The sequence below is a fragment of the Oculina patagonica genome, chromosome 13 (genome assembly GCF_052425735.1).
Source record: "Oculina patagonica isolate OP01 chromosome 13, crgOcupat, whole genome shotgun sequence".
NCBI lineage: Eukaryota > Metazoa > Cnidaria > Anthozoa > Scleractinia > Oculinidae > Oculina > Oculina patagonica.
Genome location: NC_135770.1, coordinates 37,209,529 through 37,236,241, shown reverse-complemented (window position 1 = coordinate 37,236,241; position 26,713 = coordinate 37,209,529). Strand labels below are relative to the sequence as shown.

Below are 26,713 nucleotides of genomic sequence, written 5' to 3'. Positions count from 1 at the left end.
TAGTATATGCGTTCGCTTTTTATTGTTGTCAAGTGAACCTGCAATGGGAAACACTTTGAAAATCGAGGGAATTGAGATCAAAGGAGAGCTCGGTGATGGAAGTTACGGGAAGGTTTACAAAGCAAAGTGGAACGGCCAGTTTGTAGCGGTGAAAGTTCTCAGGGACGAAATGTACTATCACCCAGAAGCACTGAAGGATTTCAAGAGAGAATGCGAATTCCTTCGAGTATTAAAACACCCCAACATTGTGGAAATGTACAAAGTTCTCTTTCCAGAGAACAAATCACCGATTCTCATCACGGAGCTAATGTTTTGTGATCTACACTCGTACTACAAAATCTCGAAATCGTCGCCAAAAGTTCCACTTGACGAAGTCATCCAAATCATGATGGATGTTAGCGAAGGGTTGAAATTTTTGCATGACCGTGAGGATCCCATCGTTCACCGAGACATTAAATCTACAAACATTCTGTTAGACACAAAAATGAGGGCCAAGATTGCTGATCTGGGTCAAGCCAAAGAGTTACCCGGATTGGGAATTGGCGCGCGCGCGCGTGTTTTTGCTACCCCCGTTCCGGGCACCACTGTGTACATGGCGCCAGAAACATTTCCGAGCAGCAATCGTCAGTTTCAAGCCGATAACAATCGTGTTGATTACGGAGCAGAAATTGATGTCTTTTCATTTGGTGTTGTTTTGTTGGAAGTCATAGTCGGTCACCTTCCGTGCCCCAAGCCTGTCCTGATGCCGTATACAAAAGGTAAGCTAAGAGCAGGAAGTCATTCCATGTCTCATAGCTGGGGGCCTGGGGGGGGGGGGGGTGAGGGGTAAAAGGAGGAATGAGTTTGCGGAATGGCATGTGGCATGACTTGCGGAATAGCATAATTATGCGGAATGTAATTTACGCGGGATGACTCATTGACATAAATTATACTGAAAAGCGCGCCAAATTTTAAAAGAGAAGCCGTCTTGTTAAACTGCTGGCTCAACCATCAAGGACTGAGCAGTGGAGTATGAACAAAGAAACTTCCATAGAACGTCTTCGTAAAGATCATTTCACCGTTCATGTCACCGATTTACGCCGAATAGAACAAGAGAAATTATTTTTCGCTACTTGCCGTGACGCTTCCAAGTACTTGAATTATCAACTAGCTGGCGTTGCTAAAATGAGCGGCTGAATCTTGGCCGAGTAGTTCTGTTGACGCCTGAACGAAAACTCTTGTCTAAATTGCCTTAAAATACAGAACGATATTCGTTCTAAAGCTACGTACGTCGAGGCAAGACAAACAAGTTCAACCCATTTGAAGAGAAGTTTTTAAAAAGACAACGCATTGAATGAAAGCATTAGTGACATGTTGTTAGTCGCCCGCGAAATTTCAAATAATGTGTGACTGTGTCACTACAGTGTTCCAAGAATCGTTTATCTCCGAATCAAAACTTGCTAGGGGTGGGAGAAAGCTATAGGTTTCATTGACGACAACTCCTTTTGGTATATTTCTAGCTTTTTATTACAGGCAAGGCTGTGCTCTAGCGGTGCCCGGTCGCCTCAGGCGACTAACATTTGGTCTCGGGCGACCGAAAAATAAAACTGGTCGCCCGGCCGGGCACCCGGCCCTCTTGTTCGCTGTTCCACACTGTAGTATAGCGGGCAATTGACTGTAAAATTATGTTTTTGGCTGATTGACAATCTTATTCGCTGGAAAATAGCCTTCCGCACATACGGAATTCAAATGTTTACGCTTGTCGGCGCTGTCAAGTTTGTTCCACGTGATTTAACACGAGCTTGACTTTGCACGTGACAAACCGCACGAACATTGCAAAAATATGCATTGAAAATCTAGATTTTTTCCTTGAGATGGTTTAGTTCTCATTTATTGGCTGCGGTCACATCTACGACGTAACTAAAGTTTAACTATAGTTAGTCTCAAGTTACGTGACATCATACCTAACTATAGTTAGTGCTTTCGGTCGTCTTTGCGGTCACACCAATGCAGTTAACTAAAGTTAGTTCTGATTAGCTTCTGAATAATTTCGAATTTAAATTAGTTCATGACAGCCCAGGTGTTGTTGATCTGTGTCTATAGGTGTTCCTCTATTTTTTCTATTTTTGCACGGTATCTCGGCGTTGAAGTAAATAAAATGAAGTAAAGATACTAGAAGCCGAAGAATTCAAGCTTTATTTTTGCTAACATTGGTGATATGTAATTTCTTGGCATGTTGTTTTTCTTTTTTTCCTTCCCTTCACGCTTTGTTTTGCATATTTATGTTCATCTCGCACGTGCCAAAAGAATTGTCGCGTTCTGATTGGTTTTTTGTTTGTAAACTTAAGACTAACCCATGAACCCTGCTTGGGTATAACTATAGTTAGTGTGTATTGTTTTGGATCAGCGAGGCGTAAATTTTCTAACTATAGCTAGGGCGAACAGAGAAGTGGTCACTACCGAAATAGCTAACTAAAGTTAACGCCGTCTTAACTATAGTTAGCAGTCTAGATGTGACCGCAGCCAATTTGGTATATCAATAGTTTTCGTTAGTGCAGTGCGTTAGTGTTAATGTAAAATGAAATTTTTCGTATATGCAAATTTCTGCCTCTTTGACTTCCGTCTGCAATGTTTACAAAGGAATAGATTAATTTAGCAACGACTTGTTGCACTAGATAAATCTCGATAAAATATATTGTCATTTAGCTTAAATCAAATTTATTTGTTTTTAGACTCATTGTGGTAATCTCAAATGAAAATTCTTAACGATATTAGGATTTATGAGATATTTACGTTAATAAAGGACTTTTCGTCGGATATCACAAGTTTGCCAAAATGCAGCAGCCGCTAAAAATAGTAACAATCACTCCGCTGTGTGTGAAACTAAAACTTTGGTGAATTGCGAAAAAAGATTTTAAATATAAGATTGTTGGTAATTCCATAAATTTCTGCAAGTTTAAATCAAGCCGTTTCTTCATCAAATTGCATGGTTTAGTATAGATTATCATTCAAACGGCGGTTCTCTCAGCCTGGCCGTCGCAAGAATAGAAACTCGACCTAAATGTTCTTTCTTAAATTCTTGCGACTTTCTTAATTTTTTTAACTCTCGACAAATAAACCGCTGAAACAAGAAAAGCTTGCAATTGATGATTTTAGCCTTAACTTCTCTGGCGTTCTTTTATGAAACTTAAGATAAAGTAAGGAATTTTTACGAAAAGGTCGAAATTTTCCCATTTTGGTGCAAAAATCTCAATGGGTTTCATATGACAGCATACCGGAATTCACACTTTTTTGACTCACAAAGCCGCTATATTTCCTCAATCAGTAAATTACAGTCGTGCAAATCGTCGACCATGTTGTTGTGAAAAGATAATCAAGATCTTGGCGTGCTTTATGAGATCCTTGACTGCCAGCTTAGGAAAACTCAATCGGAGGACAATGGAAAATTTAAATTAATTGTTTAAATAATTATTAACTTATTAAATCATAATAACATTAACAAGAATAATTGAATAATTAATAAATTGAATAATATTATTAATTATTTTGGGCAACCAACCTGAAGGGCTGGGCACCCTATCTGGCAGGGTTGGGAGCCCGAAGGGCTCCCAGAAAATTTCCTTAGAGCACAGCCCTGACGATGAAAAGATGGTGACGCGGCTTCTCTGCTGGTGTCTGTGGTGTGGTGTGACACTATTTACACCGCATTGGATTTGATCCATGTGTGTCTCGTAATCTTTGCGGTAAAATAAAATGTATGTTTAGCGGATGATTTTCTTTTCCTAAGAGAAAGCCAAGTATTCACAACAAGTAGGCAGTGGTAATTACTCGCCGGATTCCTTATCGGTAAATCTGCAATGCGAGCTAGATTTGAAATACGATAGAGTGACTGTAGACAGTGTAAGAAAATTTTGCTTTACTCGATTGGCGGTCGGCTGCTGCTTTTTTAAGTTAAATAATGTTCATGTCTTCCAGTGAGTTTATATAGTCTTCGTAGACTTCGATTGGCAGGCGAAAAGCTAGTCTCCTTCGCAGCAGTATTTAATAAAGCAGCTGCTCTTGAAAAATTGGCGCGCTTTTCAGTATAATTTATGTCAATGAGTCATACCGCGTAAATTACATTCCGCATAATTATGCCATTCCGCAAGTCATGCCACATGCCATTCCGCAAACTCATTCCGCCTTGTACCCACCACCGAGGGGGGGGGGTCAATAGCAGGGAAGCAGGAAAGCAATTTTAATTATTGGGATTGGGCAGAATAATACACTTTTGAAAGAAGCATATAATACACTTTTTGCATAAAAAACATACCGTAATGATTCAATTTAGCGCCCGGGGCGCTTATTTACTTTTGGCAACTCAAGGGAGGGCGCTTATTCGAGACAGGGCGCTTATTCGGGACAGGGCGCTTATTTAATTTTTTGAGAAACAACCAAATGTATCTTATAATAACAGGAACTGTAACAGTTAGAAATTGTTAAAAGTTCAGTTACTTTTAAAATAATTCTTCATTTTAACAGTAAATATATACATGAACTGTACGGTGAACGGTCAGGAGTTTATCTAGTTGACGTCAGTGACTTCAGTAGGGCCAGTTATCCACAATAGGGGCACTTATTAGAATAGGGGTGCTTATAAGAATGGGGGCGCTAATAAGAATGGGGGCGCTTATTGGAATAGGGGCGCTTATTTACAAAAACACATTCGAAGGGGGGCGCTTATTCGGAAGGGGGCGCTTATTGGAAGGAGGGCGCTAAATCGAATCATTACGGTAATACACTTTTTAGGAGCAAGGATGGCGCAGTGGTGAGAGCGCTGGCCTCGACCCACCAATGTGGCCGGGGTTCGATTCCCAGACCTGGTATCATATGTGGGTAGAGTTTGTTGTTGGCTCTCGTCCTTTTTCCGAGGGTTTTTCTCCGGGTTCTCCGGTTTTCGTCCCTCCACAAAAGCCAACACTGCTAAATTCCAATTCGACCAGGAATCCAAGGGTCACAGGTTTGTTAGTCACAAGACTATTAAGTGCAACCCTCGTAAAACAATGTCAATTTATTTATTTTATTTTAAGAACATTTGTTAAGGTGGGAGAGCCTCTGAAATGTCTTCCCTGGACGAAAGAGGCTCTCCCAGGAGCTTTCAATATTTACTTGATAAAAAAATTACCAATGTTCTTTCAAAAGTATATTGTATTGCGCTTCCCCCCCCCCAAAAAAAAAAAAATATTTTGCCCCTAAAAATGACTGTGTGGCCTGTATGTGTCCTGAGAATAGCACTGTTGATTTATTCACATTTTCCCCAAAACAAAATGCTTGCTGGCCAACATTTTTGGGGGATTAACGTTATTGCCCCCTAATTTGCCAAAGCAAGTTCTGTTTCTCAAGTTCTAAATGCTACCGCAAAAAATATCTCAAATAAATCATTAATAATTGTGCCTTCAAACTTCCCTCTTAGCTACCCTTAAAGGCCATAATGTTGAAAACATGGTTATTGAACTTGTGTTACAATCCAAAATTTTCAAAGACAAGCGACAAAGTTGGTGACAAATTTAACATTTTTATTGCACTTACCTTCCATCAATGTGTCAGAGTCTGCTACTGAACACTGTATGATCAAACAGATGTTTTGTTCTTTTTTATAAAGGCAATGGAATAATTGTGTTGTTCCAGAAAATATCCACACCTCTCCCTGATGGAAGGTTTATTGATTTGAATCACCCACCCCTTTGGAAATTCCAGTTAAGCCCCATAACTTTCCTTTTAAAATTTCAGCCTTTGAGACCCACCTCCACGCCCTCAGAATTGCCAATGGCCTTCTGTGGGGTGGGTATTTTCTCATAGGCGGTGGAGCAGGGGGGCAGGGGGGGCTGTAGCCCCCCAAAACAAAAATTTGGGGGGGCTCAGCCCCCCTCGTTTTGGTGCCGAAAATATCGCAAGTGCAGCAGCGTAAGTTGGTTTGTCAAGATACTCTGTCTCCTGAGTAAGTTCAAACATCTTCGAAACTTACTTGAAAGTCCTCGGGAAACTTCGTTTATCTTTGGAAAAGTTTGAAAAGTGACCGCAAACGTTCGTATGGCCTTAGAACAACAATCAGAGAATCTTTGGAAATCTTCAGTAAGAAAATAAAAAGTTGCTCCAAATATGAAAACCTGCAGAGTATTTTTGGGACAGTCTTAGCCCCCCATGTTCCAAAACGCTCCGCCGCCCCTGTTTCTGGAACTGCACATTCCATCAATCACTGAAGTACAATGAAGGTACTGAATAATCTATTTCTATGATTCAGTTTGTCTGAAGAGAAGAAACATTCAGGGAGACGAAGAACACAACAAAATGGCCACCATATTTTTATCTTCTTCTTGAATAAACATATGGTCATACTCAGCAAATCTTACATACATGACTTCCGAGCACTCAGCGAAGTTCATTGGGTTATCGATAGTATGACTTTGTCTATTGGTCCCGTGTAAAAAAGAGACCGGGATCCCGCGCCGGGATCCCGCCAAGATCCCGCCAAGATGGCGATATCCCGCCGGGATCCCGGCCGGGAAAAAATTCCCGGCACGTCGGGATCCCGCCAAGAATCTTGCCGAGACCGGGATCCCGGCAAGATAGCAGACTTCCCGCCGGGTTCCCGCCTGGGTAGAATTTCCCGCCACGGATCCCGGCAAGAATCTTGCCGGGAATTATATTCTCGCCAAGATCCCGCCAAGAAAAAAAAATTCCCGGCAAATTTTTTACAGCGTGAATAAATCTCGGTAGTGTTCCCGGCGAGAACTAACTTCTCAGAATTCACCGGGAGAAAGTCGATGCTTTGAAATTCTCACAAATAATATTATGCTGTGGTCGGAACGCAAGTCATGGCGTGTATTGATGAAATAAACTTAAAGTACTGAAAGTAGTACTTTATAAACCAGTTTGATTTTTAAAATGTCGAAAAATATTTAATACGTGACAGTGAGCCGCGGACGTGATTCCCACGAGGAAAGTTTTATCAGTCTAGACGAACTGGCGCGACAAAGAGGCGCGTGATAATAAGTGAAGATAAATTAAAAGATAAGAATTTTTATTGATTCGCGGTCTGTTTTTCAAGCTTTTTAAACTCTTTCTTACCTTTGAGGAACCTTAATACCTTTGAACAATCCAATGACAAACGTCTATGACAAATTTCTGTCGGCCTTTTTCTTCCAATTGCAAATACAATCAGGAATTCGCTGTAATTGCGCTTTTTGCATTAAAACAATCATCTAGATGCTATTTTTGTGTCTAGTGCGAAGCATCTAGACCCTATGCAGTTTCCCGTTCCGTGACCATTTACATGAGGATAAGATGGCATTCAGGAACAGTGTAACCACTCGATATATCATCGTGACCATTTCGCAATCACTCGAGTACACGGAGATGTTCGGAACCCAATTGAAATCAAGCACGAGCACAAAGAGGATATTCGGAGCCAATTGAATTCGAGAATGATCACAAAAGGGATATTCGGGACCAATTGAATTTGAGAACGAATATTCCGCGACGTTTGCGATGCTCTGTGTCAATGATAATGCATTTGCCTCTAGTAGCGACTAGCGAACTGCAGCGGAACTAGCTAGCCCAGAGAAGTTATTGAGAAGTGTATTTCGTAGAGCAAGAAAACGCTGAAGCTGCCCGACTGAAAACACCTGTGATCGACCACACATCTGCAAAAGCTGCTGAGTATTTATGTGGACAAAGTAATAATAGAAGTAGTAAACTACTTGCAAATCATGTAAGCGTTGGTCACTTTACTATTTACATCTACTGATTACGGCTTATAAAGTGAGAGTTTCGATATTTACGGGATTGTTGCCTTTTAAGAGCACGAGAAATTGCAGACACTTCTATAAACGCAGTTTATCAGTACGAGCTAGCTACCACTTAAAAATCACACAATTTTCGGGTTAAGCGTGCAAATGCCCTCCAAATTCCCGCAAATGTTTTGACACTCAAAACTCTAATTACTACTGAAATGTTTGGCTACTACAGTGGAACCTCGATATAACGAAGGGCCAAGGGACTGGCAAAATGTGTTCGCTATAACGAGGTTTCGTTATATCGAGGTACTTTCTCATACATTTTACTATTACTGGGACGAAGAATGTCGTTTGTTATATCGAGGACTTCGTTATATAGAGGTTCGTTATATAGAGGTTGCACTGTATTGTTGTAGCCTGCGATTACAGCCGCCTCTATTGCTCTCGCTACTACGTGCAAAACGCGCCAACTGGGGTTAGGTTTCTGTCATTCGTTTCCTTTTATATTAGATAAGGCCCGTTTAAGGTGTTTATTGCATCAATGATTATCTGTGATTATCAATGATTCGCCGCAGGAATGTACGCGCGCTGACTTTACTCACGCTTTATAAATTTAGACTTTGCTAATGTTTGACGCTGTTCCAATTTACTGTCAATTAAAACGTTTTAGGTTTTGCAGAGTTTGTTCGTGCACGTATTGTTTTAGAATTGCGAAAAAGCGTGCTTGCGAGATAAATGAAGTAATTTGATTATCTCCTTTTGATCGGCACAAAAATGCTTAAAACTGGTCATCTTTTATCACCTACTCAATAGGGGAAGGGGAATGGGACGGAGGAAATGTTTTAAATTACTTGCCACTTGAGGGATTAAAAATTACGTGCGTGATACGCGTTTTCCATGCGTTTAACTCAACAATAAATCATCGCTTAGAAAACAGAGCAAAATAAAATTGCTGCTCAGTTTGAAATGACCAGTACGAGATATAAATGAAAGAGTCACGTTATATTTTATGAGTTTTAAAAGTACTACGAAAACAACTCTGATAAAAAAAATTAACATCTCTACCTTTAAGTCTTCAAAAGCGATCAAAGCGCCTTTGACCTTTTAAGGTCAAAGGTATTTAAAAATACTGACGGCTGAGTATCGTATATCGCATGTCACGCTTCAACATGACACTTCTTGTTGAACAGAAACAAAAGGAAATATAAACGCGACAGGGTACGTCTAAAAGCCTCAGGCTTTCTTGTTAGCCAAAAGAGTGGTTTAACATTAACCTTAATCCGGTTTCAAGCTACTCAGTGGCTTCTTGTTGGGCGATGATGTGAAGTCTTTCGTCTGATGTAATGGTTTTGTAGCGATCGACCGACCAAATAGGACTGCGAATTAACTACACGTCGAACGTCGAACTGAAATTAAGTTTAGCACAACAAGAAATCGCCACGAAGAACACAGAGTAAAATTCTTCTTGAAAGTTAGAAAGGACTTATACAAAATGTAACGGAGGAGGAAAATTGAATTGGATGACTTCCATTAGATTCAGTAAAAAGACAACTTCTACAGTTAGCTACAGTTGGCCTGTGTAATACAATTACGAGACCACGTTTGACCTCTGTCGCTGGAGAGAAGTATTGGATTACCAAATGTCACGCTACAAGACAACGCAAATTTTGTTTAGATTTTGTTGAACAGTCACTCAATACAGAAGTTGTCAGCTACTTTTATTTAGTATGTTAATTTTTTTGACAAATTTCCTTATTTAAGATCCCGTTAGGAAACGTCATCCCTCGATCTGCATGCGCATGCACTGCGTGCCGTTTATTATATTGCTCGCCATTAGAAGGCTGTATATGAGATATCGCCAAACACGTCGATTTTTAGAGCTATTTTTGCAGTGGAATAATTAAATACCTTAAACTGTATAAGGTTTATGACACTCATTCGATTGCTGACACCCTATTCAATTTCCAAAATTCAGAAACAACTTTGAATTGGGATTGGTGGAGGGGGGAGGGGAATCTGGTGGAATGTAGCAAATTTCTTGTTTTGACTTTATTTCTGTATGAAAAGCTGTGTTTTGTGTCTAGTGGTGGAATGTAGCAAATTCCTTGTTGAGCTCCCGGCCTAAACCGCTTTCTTCGCCACTAGAAATAGAGGGTTGTCCAATATACACGACCTGATACGAGTCGTAAATGTCTTTGTCGAGTGGAGAAATGCATGTCATTATGGAGACATTATGAAAATTTTTCACTATGTTGTATCAAGCAAGGGGCGCTGCGATATGTTGTCGAGTCGTACGAGTCGTACGAGTGGACAAAACCATTGTCGACTCGACAAATGAAGTTGCGAGTGGAGAAATGCATATCATTATGGAGACTTAGAAATTTTTCACTATGTTGTATCAAGCAAGGGGCCCTGCGATATGTTGTCGAGTCGTACGAGTCGTACGAGTGGACAAAACCATTGTCGACCCGACAAATGAAGTTGCGAGTGGAGAAATGCATGTCATTATCGATACTTAGAAATGTTTCACTATGTTGTATCAAGCAAGGGGCCCTGCGATATGTTGTCGAGTCGTACGAGTCGTACGAGTGGACAAAACCATTGTCGACCCGACAAATGAAGTTGCGAGTGGAGAAATGCATGTCATTATCGATACTTAGAAATGTTTCACTATGTTGTATCAAGCAAGGGGCCCTGCGAAATGTTGTCGGGTCGTACGAGTCGTACGAGTGGACAAAACCATTGTCGACTCGTCAAATGAAGTTGCGAGTGGAGAAATGCATGTCATTATCGATACTTAGAATATCTAATTCCAGGCACACTTTTAGAACGAAGAATATACACATTTCGTTTCGTGTTTGGGCCATCGTGCGTTTAGAACGGGGATTGTGTTTAGCGTGTTTCGTTGGCACACTTTTAGAACGTAATAATATACGTACTGTATTGGGTTGCGCGTGTTTTGGCTATCACGCTATTAGAACGAGGAATATACATATTTCGTTTCGCGTGTTTGGGCCATTACGCTTTTAGAACGAGGAATATACATTGTGTTTAGCGTCAGTTTCGCTAGCACACTTTTAGAACGAAGAATATACACCAATTTCGTTTCGCGTGTTTGGGCCGTTACCCTTTTAGAACGAGGAATATCTGAGTACATTGTGTTTAGCGTGTTTCGCTAGCACACTTTTAGAACGAAGAATATACATTGTGTTTAGCGTGTTTTGTTGGCACACTTTTAGAACGAGGAATATACATTGTGTTTAGCGTGTTTCGCTAGCATTCTTTTAGAGCGAGGAATATACATTGTGTTTAGCGTGTTTCGTTGGCACACTTTTAGAACGAAGAATATTCATTGTGTTTAGCGTGTTTCGCTAGCACACTTTTAGAACGAAGAATATACATTGTGTTTAGCATGTTTCGTTGGCACACTTTTAGAACGAAGAATATACATTGTGTTTAGCGTGTTTCGTTGGCACACTTTTAGAACGAAGAATATACATTGTGTTTAGCGTGTTTCGTTGGCACACTTTTAGAACGAGGAATATACATTGTGTTTAGCGTGTTTCGCTAGCACACTTTTAGAACGAGGAATATACATTGTGTTTAGCGTGTTTCGCTAGCATTCTTTTAGAGCGAGGAATATACATTGTGTTTAGCGTGTTTCGTTGGCACACTTTTAGAACGAAGAATATACATTGTGTTTAGCGTGTTTCGCTAGCACACTTTTAGAACGAAGAATATACATTGTGTTTAGCATGTTTCGTTGGCACACTTTTAGAACGAAGAATATACATTGTGTTTAGCGTGTTTCGTCGGCACACTTTTAGAACGAAGAATATACATTGTGTTTAGCGTGTTTCGTTGGCACACTTTTAGAACGAGGAATATACATTGTGTTTAGCGTGTTTCGCTAGCACACTTTTAGAACGAGGAATATACATTGTGTTTAGCGTGTTTCGCTAGCATTCTTTTAGAGCGAGGAATATACATTGTGTTTAGCGTGTTTCGTTGGCACACTTTTAGAACGAAGAATATACATTGTGTTTAGCGTGTTTCGCTAGCACACTTTTAGAACGAAGAATATACATTGTGTTTAGCATGTTTCGTTGTTTCGTTTCGTTCGTTTTCGTTGGGAGTCTGGGGCGACCATGTGCGAGTGAAGACGTGCATGTTTCTACTCCCGTACAATTTTTGGTCGAAACTTCAAATTTCTCAATTTTATGGCCCTAAGCTGTAAGCGAAAAACAAAATTTAGCTCGGATAGTGAGACTCATTCTCCAGAAGGAAATAAAATTTGTGGCAGCCCTCGTACGGACGCCGACATAAACATTGTATTCGACAACGAAGACCAAGACCAAGAAGCTCCGAAGCTCATTATGGAGGAGAAGATTGTTTGTCAACTTGAATCGATCTGTGTCAAGCTTGCGGGTGTGGAAGAAAGATTGCAGAACATGGAGCGAATATTTGAGCGGTTCGCTGCCCTGGAGAACTCAGTAAACAGCATCCAAATTGAACTGAACACGCTTAACGACAAGTCAAAATCAGTCAAGGACAAGGCGGTAGAAATTGAAAAGGCAATGGAGTTTGCAAACACAGAAATCGAAGAGCTTAAGAAGAAAGACAAAGAGAATGAAGATAAAATCAAAGAACTCGAAGATAAATTGCTGTACCAAGAAGTGTACAATAGAAGAGAGAACCTGCGCTTCTTCGGAATTCCGGAAGCCGCCAGCGGTGCTGAGGATACAGCTAAAGTAGTACACCATTTTTTCAAAGAAGAACTGGAGCTTGAAGACGGTGAGAACATTGAATTTCAAAGAGCTCATCGAATTGGTAAGAAGAAAACAGGGGAAGCAAGACCAGTTATTGTCCGTTTCCTGAGGTTCCCAGACCGGGAACTTGTATTCAGAAGAGTGCGAGAGATGGAAGACGAAATCGACGTTAAAGTATACTCGGATTACCCCAAAGAGATCAGTGAAAGGAGGAAAAAGCAGTGGCCGAAGCTGAAGAAGGCAAGGGAAGAAGGGAAGATTGCTTTTTTCTTAAAACCCGAGCCTGATAAACTATTTATTGATGGACAATTTGTTCCTATGTAGATAGAATTTACATACTGTTTTGAGATCAGATTGATTTGTCATGATATTTAAACAATCGACTTGTATATTCTTTTCAAACACGTTGTTGTTACGGGAGGGCATGCATAGGCTAATGAGGTAATTGTTTCCAAACTCCAAGACGGCTATGGGTAACAATTACTTTGCCGTCATTTATTCTTTTTGTGTTAGATATTTTTATGTGTTGTTTTTATGTATTGTTCCCTTAGTTTATTCTTTCTTTTTTGTTTATCTGCATGTGGGTGTGTACAGAATCCTCTCGAGGCCTTATTTATTATCGTATTTTATTTTATGTGCGGCAGCGGTGCAGCATATTAGCATACACAACTAGCTTTCAAATGACCCATTCGAAAAGGAATATATAGATTTTAAACTACTCTCTCTAAATGTTCGGGGGATTCGTTCGTCCACCAAGAGGAAAGCACTTTTCACTTGGCTTAGTGAGCGAAAGTACGTCATAATCTTCCTTCAAGAAACTTACAGCACTGCCGAGATTGAAGATATTTGGAAGACACAATGGCGAGGTAAGCTTCATTTTGCACATGGCTCTAATCGTAGTTGCGGGGTGATGATTTTAGTGAGAAGTGACCTAGATCTTGATCTTAAATCCGTCAAGTGTGATGATGAAGGCCGCTGGATTATAATGGAAGCTGAGGTACAAGGTTCTTTGTTCTTGTTCGTTAATATTTACGCTCCTAATAGGATCCAAGAACAATGCAGTTTTTTTGATAATTTAAACAAGGATATTGAAGATTGTGTTGTTAATACTGAAGAACATAGGATAATTCTCGGGGGAGATCTCAATGTCACATTTTGAAACGTATACACATTGCGTTTAGCGAGTTTCAGGTGTTTCTCCAATCGACAATTATGTTGTCCACTCGTACGACTCGACAAACCATCGCAGGGTCCTATACAACATAGTGAAGTCTCGATAATGAGATGCATTTCTCCACTCGCAACTTCATTTGTCGAGTCGACAATGGTTTTGTCCACTCGTACGACTCGTACGACCCGACAACATGTCGCAGGGCCCCTTGCTTGATACAACAGTGAAAAATTTCTAAGTATCGATAATGACATGCATTTCTCCACTCGCAACTTCATTTGTCGAGTCGACAATGGTTTTGTCCACTCGTACGACTCCTGCGACTCGAGAAACCATCGCAGGGCCCTTGCTTAACAACATGATGAATAATTAATTAAGTATCCATAATGAGATGCATTTCTCCACTCGAAAAAGGCATTTACGACTCGTATCAGGTCGTGTATATTGGACATGGGTGTAGAAATAACACAAGGATCTTCTTCTTCATCTAAAATTAGGATTAGGATTTCTCCTGGATGAAAACAATCAACTAGCGGCGATCTCTCACATGATTACGCCAAAAATTATATGGTGTGAATCCCACGCCAATAAACTCGTCATGTAGGCCACATGGCAGTGCTTCGACTTCCTGTGCTCCAAATTTGGATGGAATCGGAAGTAACACAATGTTTTGCAGAATTATTACAAACCTACCATAATAAAAGAGCATAAAGAATAAGAGCTAAAGCATAGATTTTAGGCTCAAGATCCTAACCCTCGGGAGAAACCAAACACAGGTGAACTCAAGAGATGAAGGGATATCAACTATAGTTACATGTGTGATCGCGACTACCAGTATCCACCTTGCACTAGACACATGTTCGCATTGCGGACCTGTTATTATTATTATGGCTCCGAAGAGGTTATCAGACTGAGCTTTATATTTTTAGAGTTTATTTACCTTCCCGTAGACCACACACAGCGCCTCTCTCCTCCGCAGAGGCCACTCAGAGAGGTTTTCGGTGGGGAGAGTCCGCTGTACGAAAAGAGTGCAGGCGAAATAAAACGACGAAAGCGGCCGCGGGAGCCTCTGCCAGATGTCACACCCAATATGGCCGCCATCCGGGGGAGGTAACCTTTCTATTAGTGTTCCTCACCGGGGGTGGTGTATATGTTACTACCATATGTCAGTAAAATGACTGCTAATATCATGTCTATAAGAATCGGTTCTAAAGTTAATTACGCGATGCACGACAAGCAGAGTCAACAAGAACGCATTCAGATGCCGGCGTGGAAATGTGGAAAAGTTTTATTTTGCACAAAGATTGCAGTTTTATTAAATCTGTTTTGTTGTGTGGCGAACAACAAATTCAACAAGCAAAGGATTCGATTTGGAAATTTCTGGCAGCTGAAACTTCTAAAAACGGATTAATTCTTTCCTGAAAGAATTGAAGAACAAGTAGGTTTGTTTTGAAGAATGTTAAATTTAGATACGTATAAACAGATTCTCAGGTGGGCATTCGATTGCGAAGTTTCAACATCAATTCTTTGCCGTACGAACTAATTAAACCAATCGAAGCATAAGCTTAAATTCTGTTTCTTCGTAAACAGCTGCTAAAACTTGTGTAGAAACTATGCACACACTTATCTCAATCGCATTTTTCTGTACGAAATAATGCTTGCTTTGTGGTTGTTGTGTTACTCGATCAAACGATCAAGGACATTAAACTGGTAAATATTTAAAGCGAACTGCAACATGTAGGAAATTAAACACGAAAGGCACGAAATACAAGAAATAAATAAAGTATATTTACCATCAACAGATACCTCCTCGAGTGGGAAGTCAACTTCTATTTGAAGTTTTTCCCAACTCACGCTTGACCTCCATAGAGCAACAAACTTCCCACACGACTCCCCACAAGTTTCAGGGGGGACTTCGGATACAAAGATTTTTGCTTTTCTTCAGAAAAAATGAAAACTTTTCGGAGAAATAACGGTCCCTACTTGAAGTAACAAACATTCCGCTGATTTTTGCCAAGTTTCAAGCTGCCAAAGTCGGCGAGGGCTTAGAAATTCATCAATGTACCAGAAAACGATAAGGATGTTCGAGAAAACGACAAGCTTCTGGCAGAGGTTCCCCGCGAAGTGCATCTCGATCTTTTGCGCCTGCACTCACCTTGCCCAGCGGATTTTTACAACGCGCCATCGGGAACCTCTGCGGAGGCACACAGCGGTCAAACGCAGCGCGCGTGCGCAGTTACTGTGCAATTGCCGCCAAAATTTTCCACACAAAGTCTTAAATTTTCCGAAAACTTTCGCTTTAAAGCTAAAAGTTAACGACGTCCCTGGAAAGTTAAGGTTCATACGCCGCTAATGGATTGGAAATTTGTTAATTCATCTCCACTGAGTGTCCCAGCTTGAAATGTTCTTTCACCGTACTATTTCTTTAACAATTTCTTACAAAAGTTTGCCCACTTTCGAGTCAAAAGTTCGAGGCGGCGAAGGCAGGACGTGACGTCATTTTTTGCGTTTGACCGCTGTGAACTGCGGAGGAGAGAGACACAGCGCTTCACCACACAGCGGTCAAACGCAGCGCGCGTGCGCAGTTCCTGTGTTATTCCGCCAAAATTTTCCATACAAAGTCTTAAATTTTCCGAAAACTTTCGCTTTAAACCCAAAAGTTAACGCCGTCCCTGAAAAGTTAAGGTTTATACGTCGCTTATGGATTGGAAATTTGATAATTCATCTCCACTGAGTGTCCCAGCTTGAACTGTTCTTTCACCGTACTATTTCTTTAACAATTTCTTGCAAAAGTTTGCCCACTTTGGAGTCAACAGTTCGAGGCAGCAAAGAGCGGATGTGACGTCAATTTTTGCGTTTGACCGCTGTGAAGCGCTTATATTCCCGCCTTTTCCCCACACAGCGGTCAAACGCAGCGCGCGTGCGCAGTTCCTGTGTAATTCCCGCCAAAATTTTCCATACAAAGTCTTAAATTTTTCGAAAACTTTCGCTTTAAAGCCAAAAGTTAACGCCGTCCCTGGAAAGTTAAGGTTTATACGCCGCTTATGGATTGGAAATTTGATAATTCATCTTCACTGAGTGTCCCAGCTTGAACTGTTCTTTCACCGTACTATTTCTTTAACAATTTCTTACAAAAGTTTGCCCACTTTCGAGTCAAAAGTTCGAGGCGGCGAAAACCGGAAGTGACGTCAACTTTTGCGTTTGACCGCTGTGAACCTTTTCCCGCTAGGTGTCGTGAACTGAGCGTTTCGATTGGCTGCCTTAGGTCACGTGGGCCATTGTACACGCTACCCGCGGGCAGAGAAAAAAATCATTTTGAGTTGGAGGAGAGTTGGAGTGTTTTCTCTTCACAATCAGGGCTGGAAAATGTGTTTTTTTGGCTGCTTTTGTTATTAACTTGAGTTAAGAATCGACCTTACTTCAGGGAAAAGCTCCTCTGTGGAAACTGCTGGAATTTGCTGTTAATTCAAGCGACAGCTTGTTAATTCGACAGTGCTATCTTGTGGGATTCGTCACGGAATAATTTGTTGACTGAGCTAGCTACTGCTGAACTGTTTTTTTAAAAAACTACAAAATTCGAACAGTGGAAGGAGATAGACATTTTGAATAAGGACCATTCAATGCGAAGTTGTACCTGTTGATGCTTGAGACGTAAACTTAATGCTTAATTAATATTGTATTGTTATTTAAAAAGCTTCGGGAAGGAATGCTTCTTCGTCTCCTCTGGTCTCCTTCGGCGATTTGTTCGCAGATGATCAAAAGATAGTTCGCTCGTTTGGTAGATCACATCATTGCATCTTCCTTCGCTTGAGCAAGAGGAAAAGGTTAGTTGCCTTTATGTATTCGTTGTTTCGTTTAAAACATTTTACAGAAGAATATTCACTTTTTTGCTTGTGAACTAAAGCTCACGCTCTCTCTCTTGTTTGCGAAATATATGTGTTTGGTGCCAAAAATGTGGTCATCTTTTGCTGTAAGCTTCTGTAAATAAATGATGTTGTTTTGATACAGAACCAGTGTTTGTTTTGTCGGTATGCGAAACGCCAAGATATGTTTACTATGTTTTTAATTAGTTTGTCAGTATTTGATTTACGCTGTAAATAAATGCCAGAATTCCTGCCATGAATCTCTTCGAGAAAAGAAATTGTCGGTAACCAAAAGTATTGCTGGGATTCTTGCCATGAATCTTGTCAAGATGTTGGCCGGCGGGAAGTTTGCTCCCGCCGCGAATCTTGGCGAGATTTTCGGCAAGATTATGTCCGCCGGGAATCTTGGCAAGATTTCAAGGTTCCCGACGGGATTATGGCCGCCGGGATTTTTATTCCCGCCAAGATTCCCGCCGGGATCGCTATCGGGATCCCCGCCGGGATCCCGCCAAGATCCCGCCAAGATCCCGGTTGGTTTTTTACACGGGGTCCTATTAACTTCCTTTGTTTCCATTGTCCTATGAAATTCCTTCTTACATTATCTTATCGGCCTATTTTAAATTTTATAATAGGCCAATTAGATCGGCCTTGGCACATCTAGGTGTTAAATGTGGAGCCGATTAGATTGGCCCGTGGCACATCTAGGGTAAAAAGCCATAAGGCAATCACCAAAACTGAATAATAATTATATATTTCACCAAATTATACCTCCATGCAAATTACTGCCATCATTTTAGATAAACTCCTGTGATAGCTTGTTAATGACTGACAGAGGCAGCATGGCTGACTGTTTAGTCTGATAGTACATAAACCATTAAACACCTGGTAGTAAGTTGGAGGTCTTGAATGTTCTTCACATGTTCCAAAACTGGGACTTGGCCACAGATTCTGTATTCTTGGTGCTGACCAAAGAAGTTCGGGCTCTGGGGACAGAAGATTGGTCTGTAAATGGAAATATGATACAATTTGCATTGAGAACCCTGGGTTGTGCTTTTTGTTAACTCCAAGAAAAGTCGTTAACAAAATCTTTCACCCTAAAAATATCACCACAAAATTATTTCTTACCCAAAAAAGTCCTTAGATCACAAATTTCAAACCCCCAAAGCAATCTTTGTGGGGGGGGGGGGGGGCGGGGCGGGGGGAGAGCAAGGGTGGTCTGTGCTTTCTGCTTCCTGTACCTTTTACTTCCAGTAAAACTTTACTTTACTCTTCCTAAGTAGTTTCTGCCTCTTTGTGCTATTTCTATTGTGAAATTTTCCTCAATTTAGCCCAGTTCCAGCTGCCACTTTGGGAAACCCGCTTCCTGCCCCCTCTTCTCCTGCCTCCCATGGCCCTCTTGTCCCCTAGCATGATCACTCAGATTTGCATATTCACCTCTCCCCCCACCCCTGTACCCCACATGCATACCTCACCCTTCATATTACTTTGGTTCTTTCACTGTCATGTGACATAGGTTAGATCTCCACTTATTAAATTAGAAGGGTTTATAATACAGGGGCCTCAATACTTGTCATATGCATATATGCATATCACAAGTATTGAGGCCCCTGTATTATTTTAAATGGAAATTAGGCAGCACATGCTAAGCCTCAACTGTCCACTTTTTCTTTCCAAAGATGACAAGCACTTAATAGAATTCACTTTTCCTATCTGTCTGTTTTCCTGTGAGTTGATCATAGCAACGACAAAGTAGATTTTTTAAATGCTTGAAAATACATCAATTTTATTTTGTCTTAGATTTACTTGGTAGCCAGAAATTGAAGGTTATTTGAGTAGAACGGCTCTAACCCTTTATTGTCAAACCAAGACTTCTAGGGCTGTCTGCAACAAATGCAGACTGCAGACTGGCACTCCGGTTAGCCTCAGTAGCGCTCCAGTTAGCCTGAATAACGTTCTGGTTAGCCTGAATAGCAATCCGGTTAGCCTGAATGGCAATCCGGCTAGCCTGTTTATGGTTAGCTTTCAATAATGGTAATGGCAACACAATATATACTAAAAAAGTGCCAGTCTGCAGTCTGCATTTGTTGCACACTGCTTCTAGGGTAGTAAAAGTTCATACAACATTCTATTAATGATGCCAACTGTCAAACAATAAGATAAATGTCATATCAAACTTTGTACAGTTTTGTACATTGCAACATAAACAAAATCGTCCAGTGGGCTAATAAAGTTTTGCAACAATGCCCTTTGTAAGTAGCTACCACTTATAATTACCTACAGCTACATAATGTTATGTTAATTTCCCTTCTATATCATTGCCAGTGATATCCACATTTGAAGCCTGGTAGCAAGCCCCTAAAGAGGGCCTGCTTGCAAGCGAACCTTGATCACAGGTTCTCTCTCCTTTTCCCTCCTTCTCGTTGAGGGGAGAAGGACAAGACGGAGGAAAAGGAGAGAGTGCCTGGAATCCACGCTGACTTGCAAGCTAGCACATGCGCTGTATTCAGTAAAGTAGCTGTAAAAGCTTTTTACCAAAGAACATGACAATCGCTGCACCTCAAATGTGTTTACATACATTGGCAAAACAGAAAGTGAATCCAAATTATTACTACTAGTAATAGTTCTCACTATAAAGCTGCCCCCGCCTTTTTATAATTTGTTTTACAGCAATAATCTAGGATTAGTGGAGTCTTTTTGTCGCCTTTAAAATTAGGCTTCTTTTTTACTGTGCCATGTACGTCAAGACATTGTTTGGTCTGTTTGCTGTGGAATTTCTTGTTGTGTGGCACCATTGGGTCCAAAAAATATTCACAAGTTCAAGTCGAATATATTACCTAGCGCGCGGAAATAACACCTAGCGGAAATAACACATAACGACACATAACACATTATTCGTGGTGACAACACGAAAGATTATTCCCGGGCTTATAACGCTTATAACATTCACAATTAACTTACAACTAGTGGTAACTACGGGTTAGAAAGTGCGGGCCTTGACGCACTTAGAAAAGGTACTGGTACGAGAGTGCGTAATTTTAGATGGCAGTGTCGATAAATAAATGATAAAATGGACAAAAGACAATTATTCCGAGTAACGCATCAAGCAAGGAATGCATGTTTTTATCGTTTTGGGAAGTGTAATCGAGCACGCGGTGTGAATTGAGATGTGATTTTTCTCAGTCGGTAAACTCGCTATGTTGTGCTCGCCTTTTATTAACGTGGCGCGATTAATGATAAATCACTGGACAAAAGACAATTATTCCGAGTAACGCGTCACGCTTAATTAGAGCTTTTTCGCATAACTCCACTACATACGCTAATTATCCACAGTAGTGGGAAACACCTACTAATTATGCAAATTTGATTCTGGTGTGAAATTCGGAATTGAGGTTTCGCATGGCGGCCATGTTGCATGGCAGGAACAATAGAATATTAGTTCAATGGAATAAAATGTTCATTCTAAAGCAAAAAGTTTTATTCTTCCTACCATGCATGTAACATGGCCGCCATGCAAAAACTCTAGAATAGTTAATCAGCACAATCAAGTTTAGGTGACAGAGTCGTAATTTATTTTCATCCTTTCTTCACCAATGAATACAATCACTTTCCATATTATAATTAACACATCATATTCAAAGTCAATCCGTATCATCACTTGAATCATATTTTTCAAGGAGATTTTGCATTTTATCCATCATTTGCACTGCTCTTCCACACATCTTTACGTGGGCTTTACTCGCCTCTTTAGCAAGTTTTCCACGATGATCAATTTTTTTTCTTTTTATCTTCTTCCCTTTTTGTCTTCTCCTTTTCGTTCCACGCTGGAATTGGCCACTTCTTTGTCGACAATCTCTGGCCCTTCGTCGCTGGTATCGGTGGAATTAAGATTGGCAGCTTGGGCAAACTTATGGAACTTCCTTGATTCTGGTTTATCGCACTTCTTGGAATAACGGGTTTTGGTTTGCTTGATGGTCTCCGACATCCTTTGTGTTTGGCTTGCTGATGAAGACGCAGTGGCTTGGTGATGCTGTGATTCTTTGCATCCGCTTAAGAGCCGCTCTTGAACTTGCCTGTTGGTAATAATCTTTAACTTTGTTTACTTTAAGGGCGTTTCCACTCATTGGTTCTCGTACTAGTTCTTTAACATTTTCCAGTACGGCTTCCCATCCGGCAGTCGAGAACATTTGATAGGACAGAAGTACTATCTCTTCCTCTGCCTCAATTACTTTGCAACGTCGCGCCTTCTTCTTTGGAGGCTCTATATCAATAAAAAAGCAACATGTCAGCGAAACGCACTTGTATATCATATCACCATGTATGTAACTATCAATTGACATATACCTTCTTGTACTCTTGTGGACTGGGCCTGATCATCCTCAAAATCGACCGGTCTCCATATGTTCGAGGCCATAGTGAGACAGGAATAGCACTAAAGAGCGATAAAGTGTGCCGAATTTATACGAACTCGAAAGAAAAGAGATCACATTCTTTATTATTAGTGTGCATATGTATGTAAACCGTCCCGCTAGTAGAGATGAACAAACGTTTTTTAAGACCTCTTTTGTTTCTTTCTCCAACATATCCGCCACACCTTAACAAACAGCAATAGGTGACCGTGTTTGTCAGATTGCTTTACCATGCCCGACCTTCCAAAGACGAACAACAAAATAAGGTCATAAGCCGTGCCTTTGAAGACATTAGCATAAAATGGCTTAAAATAGGTGTTAATGACAAGGATGGAAAATTTAAGATCCATCCCAGTTGTGAAAAATTTTTTATATGCTTTTGGAGCTGACCTCATTCAAAATCATGCCTGGAGTACCTCCAAGACAACTTCTTGAAGTTTGTCAGTTTTTTCTGGCATTGCTTACAACAATACCACCGCCATTTATTGAGCAAAGGAGAAGAATACGAGAGCTCATACAATATGCACTTCCCGCATTATTACTACTGGCTTCAATGCAGGCCCCTCTTGATGATTATTTACCTCCTATTATTCAACGTCTTGATCCCACGTTCCACGGTTTTGGCTTTAGAGGCAGGGATGTGTTTGTCATATTTGAGAATCAGAGGTACTTGTTTTGGTTAAACACCGGAGAGCTTCCAGAAACTTTGCTTGACATCACTTTTAGGTTATCAGCAAATTTAGTTCGATTAACCAGAAGGGGGAGAAGAAGACAAAGAATAAGAGGGTGTAAGCTGAATTGTGTTAACAAAGTGTTATTGACGTTAATGTGGCTAAGAAAGTATCCATGCATAGACACATTGGCGTTAATCTTTGATGTTAGTCCCTCGACAGTTTCAGCAATAATTCACAGTGTTGTTCCACTTTTGTGGAGATTTTTTGAAAACCAGGTTTCTTGGCCAAGCATTGCAGAGTGGAATGCTTTACGAGGCACTTGGCCTTCATTTCCCGATGCAGTCGGGTGTATCGACGGCACGCCCCATGAAATTTACCGACCAGAAGTGGAGCCCCAATGGGAATTCTATAGTGGACACCGCCATTATCATCTCATGAACACTCAACTCATCGTGGACAGTCTTGGTAATATTGTGTTTTTATAAGCGGGGTTTCTTGGATCCATGAATGATGCGGGCAATTTCAATTTAATGGAAAGGATCGGCCCTGGTACAAATTACGACATGCCATATGGTGCAGCATTGTTGGCAGACAAAGGTTATGGGGATGTAGTGCCCCTGTTAACACCATTTCGTGCGGCGCAAATAAGACGTATGGCCAGACACCACCAAAGGCTAGCAAGGAGATTTAATCGTAAAATGTCGAAATGCCGAATTATTGTAGAGCACACCATAAAACATTTGAAGACATACCGGGCGATCGGTACCATTTGGCGCCATCCCCGATGGTTTCAGCCCGTCGTTGTAGAACTTTGTACATTTTTGGCCCAGCGACATGTCGTACTGTTTAACGATATATAATTCACTAAACTTCATCTAAACGAAAAACAGGTACCACGGTATACTCAAGAAAGATAAAAGTGAAACTCTATGCTTAAGCCCGAACCCGTTCATTAGACAGAAAAGAAACAAAGCTATGCAAATCCAAAATATAATTGGTGTCATAGTTATGAAGATTGTTCGAACTTTAATTCATTTTACAATTTACATTGACTGAGCGGTTGAATTGATGACAACAAACGGTCTTACATTGTTTAATTTGTAATTTGCATATGTAGTAGGTGTTTCCAACTACAGTGGATAATTAGCGTATGTAGTGGAGTTATGCGAAAAAGCTCTATTGCCTCGAACCGGCCGCGAACCAGTCAGAGTTGTTTTTTGATTGACAGTTTTTTTGAAGTGTAGACGAGCACGCGGTGTGAATTGAGATGTGAATTTCCTCGGTCGATAAACTCGCTATGTTGTCAGTGTTATAACGAATTTCTCGAGAATAACCGTTGTTGGAATCATTCGCTTTGCCGTGGTTTATGTGTCATACAATCAGAACAAATTTTCTCAAAAGCAACACCTGTAATACAAGTCTGCAAATTGTAATGTTTGCAATCTTCCATGTGACAGGAGCCTAGATCTTATGTGACAATCGTTCTTGGAGAACAGATTTTTCTCTTCCGGTGTTACGACAAACTGTCGTGATTGACACATTTTTCGCATTTCGATCGTTCTTAGTGGAAGAACAAAATTTTCAACTTCCGTTTTCTGTTTGCCTTTTATTAACGTGGCGCGCACGCGTAAAACGCAATCCGCTGGTCACTGTCAAGATTAGGGTTGCGGGCCTCTCTTGGGCCCGCAATAATTTCCAGGCCAAAAAGCCTAAAAATTCCACGAGTAACAAAATATTGCACATTCAAAGATTCGAGAAAACAATTTTTGATCCTTATTCAAACCACTTTTTGGATCAAATAATCTGACAGTTTGTTAGCGAAACGAATTACCTTGTATTACATGACAAAGTTCACGCTTTTGTTTATTACTGGTTGTAAGATGTATACGATAAAAATCTTTCGACGTATTACCAACAACTGCTTCAAATATCACTTAACACAACCGAAGCAGAGAAACCGCTCGAACAAATCTGTGAACACGCGTGAGCCAAAAATCGGAGTAATCAACGTGTGACAGATGCCAAAACACGCGTCAGTCTTTTTAATACCGTTCTAACCCAAGATAGGGATTTTCATTTACCGCTACCCCCTGTTATTGTGACGTCATAATACCCATAACTCCTTCGGGCATTTTCTGCTTTTACGTCATCATTACCCGGAGATCCTTTGCGGCAAAACGTCATCATTACCCGCGATTCCTCGCGGCCTTGTTCAAGCAAATCGAGATTTTTTTTGGTATACATACCGTATATTCTGACTGTAAGTCTGTCTTGATTTTAATATGAAAAGGTGAAACATGACCGAATCGTCTCGCTGAGTCATGAATTATTTAGTTATTTTAATGCGGAATTCCTTGAAAATGAAGCGAACGGCGATGTAAAACACCTCTTGATAGTTTATTTTAAACCCTGCATGGATTTAGAAAGCTTCAGTTCAGCTCTTGCTCTAGCACTCTTTAAATTTGTTTCCATTTGATGTTATCTCATGTTGTAAACAAGTTAATTAAATTGGTGAAATTCATGATTTGAACAAAATGCCGTAAATGCAGTCTTCTTGGATTGTTAAGAGATATATTAGAGTAATTCACGTTGAACATAAGCTATAACTAGTCGATTCGTTCAAAGCTCCTTGCAAAAATATGGCTTCAGAACTAGAGCTGTGTCAATTCTTTAGCCACGTTTTATCAAATCAAGACAGAAGTACATTCCCTATATATACGCGCAAGCTACAATGAATGCCTCCTCGGGCTTTCGCCTCTGGGCGAAAGCCCTTCGGGGGCAATAAGTGAGAACACTTCTGGTTGTTAACAAAATCACGTGGTCAATGGCACTCCTATGACCCTCCTATATCTCGTGACGATGACGTCATCTAGAGATAAAATGTGGGGCCACGAGTGAATATGGGTTTTTCTTGCTTAAAAATGGGTGGGCAAACCTTTTTTCCCCTGGGCGCTTGCCCTAAAGATTCGCCACTGTCTATTTCCCATCAATTTTTTTACCGGGCAGTGCTAATATGTGTTGTCTGCTTTCCTTACCTCAGATGGAACTTTAGTCCCAGAACACACCCGCCGAAAGAAGGAACTCGGAGAGATGGGCAGCCTTCATCCTCTCAGAGAGATTGTTCTTCAGTGTCTTGAAAATGACCCCAGCAGAAGACCCACAATCAATGAAGTAATCAGGGATTTGCGAAGAAACGACGGCAGTAAAAAACGAATCGAGTTAAAGATCGCTTTTCTTGGAAACTCCGGAGTAGGAAAATCCCTGTTGATAAAGCGCTATATAGACAAGGACATCCCACAAGAATTTGTCAAGTCTACAATTGGTGTGGAACTTCACCCGGTACCACTAGAGATTGGAAATAAACTGGTGATACTAAGAATTGTAGACCCGGCGGGTCAGGAGAGATTTGACAGTATTGCCCCGGCCCTGTTTAGGGGGTCCCATGGCGCTTTCCTCGTATATGACATCAGTCAGCGCCGAACCTTTACCGACCTTCCAAAGCACAAGAGCTTTATTGATATTGCTTGTGGTGAAAATGTTAAGGTCATGCTGATAGGGAACAAGAAAGATCTAACAAGAAGAGTCGAATTTGAACGTGCTAAAACCTATGCTGACTTGAACGGAATGGAGTACCTTGAGGTGAGCGCAATGACACTTGAAAATGTCGAGGAAATGTTTGAGCGTTTAGCGAGTAACATTTTAGACTCTCTTGACACAAGTGATGTGCGTATTCTTGAAAGATCCGTATCTCGTGTTCATCTTACTGATCATGAGCCGAAAACTAGTGAAACTGATGGTCAGTGTAACTGTTAGAAGGTGTGACAAACTCACATTGCTCAAAACAATGAAGGTAGTACAGTACCTTCAAAATAAATGGCTGGGGGCTTGCCCACTATGTATGTACCTCTCGGAATGAGGTTGACGACATTTGTTCTTACAACAGTAGCATGTAACAGATCACATGAATGCTAGACTCTAGACTCAGGCTGTCTATTTAGTTCTTAACATAAAAAGAACGTAAGTGAAACTATCTGTAAATAGAGAAGCTATGAGAAGTCTACATCAATGCCACAACC

The 26,713-nt window shown here is 40.7% G+C and overlaps 1 protein-coding gene across 1 annotated transcript; it reads left to right on the top strand.

The window, feature by feature from the left end:
* Positions 1-26,713, top strand: LOC144634521 (uncharacterized). The gene is made up of 2 exons (XM_078493495.1): positions 1-758; positions 25,678-26,713. The coding sequence occupies exons 1-2, from the start codon at positions 44-46 to the stop codon at positions 26,448-26,450; spliced, it is 1,488 nt and encodes a 495-aa protein (XP_078349621.1). The 5' UTR covers positions 1-43; the 3' UTR covers positions 26,451-26,713.

What these genes read in the sequence shown, in the direction of transcription:
- LOC144634521 (XM_078493495.1), top strand. Translation starts at nt 44, where the DNA reads ATGGGAAACACTTTGAAAATCGAGGGAATTGAGATCAAAGGAGAGCTC. An exon ending in CCTGATGCCGTATACAAAAG is followed by an intron (nt 759 to 25,677) that starts GTAAGCTAAGAG and finishes TCCTTACCTCAG; the next exon opens with ATGGAACTTTAGTCCCAGAA.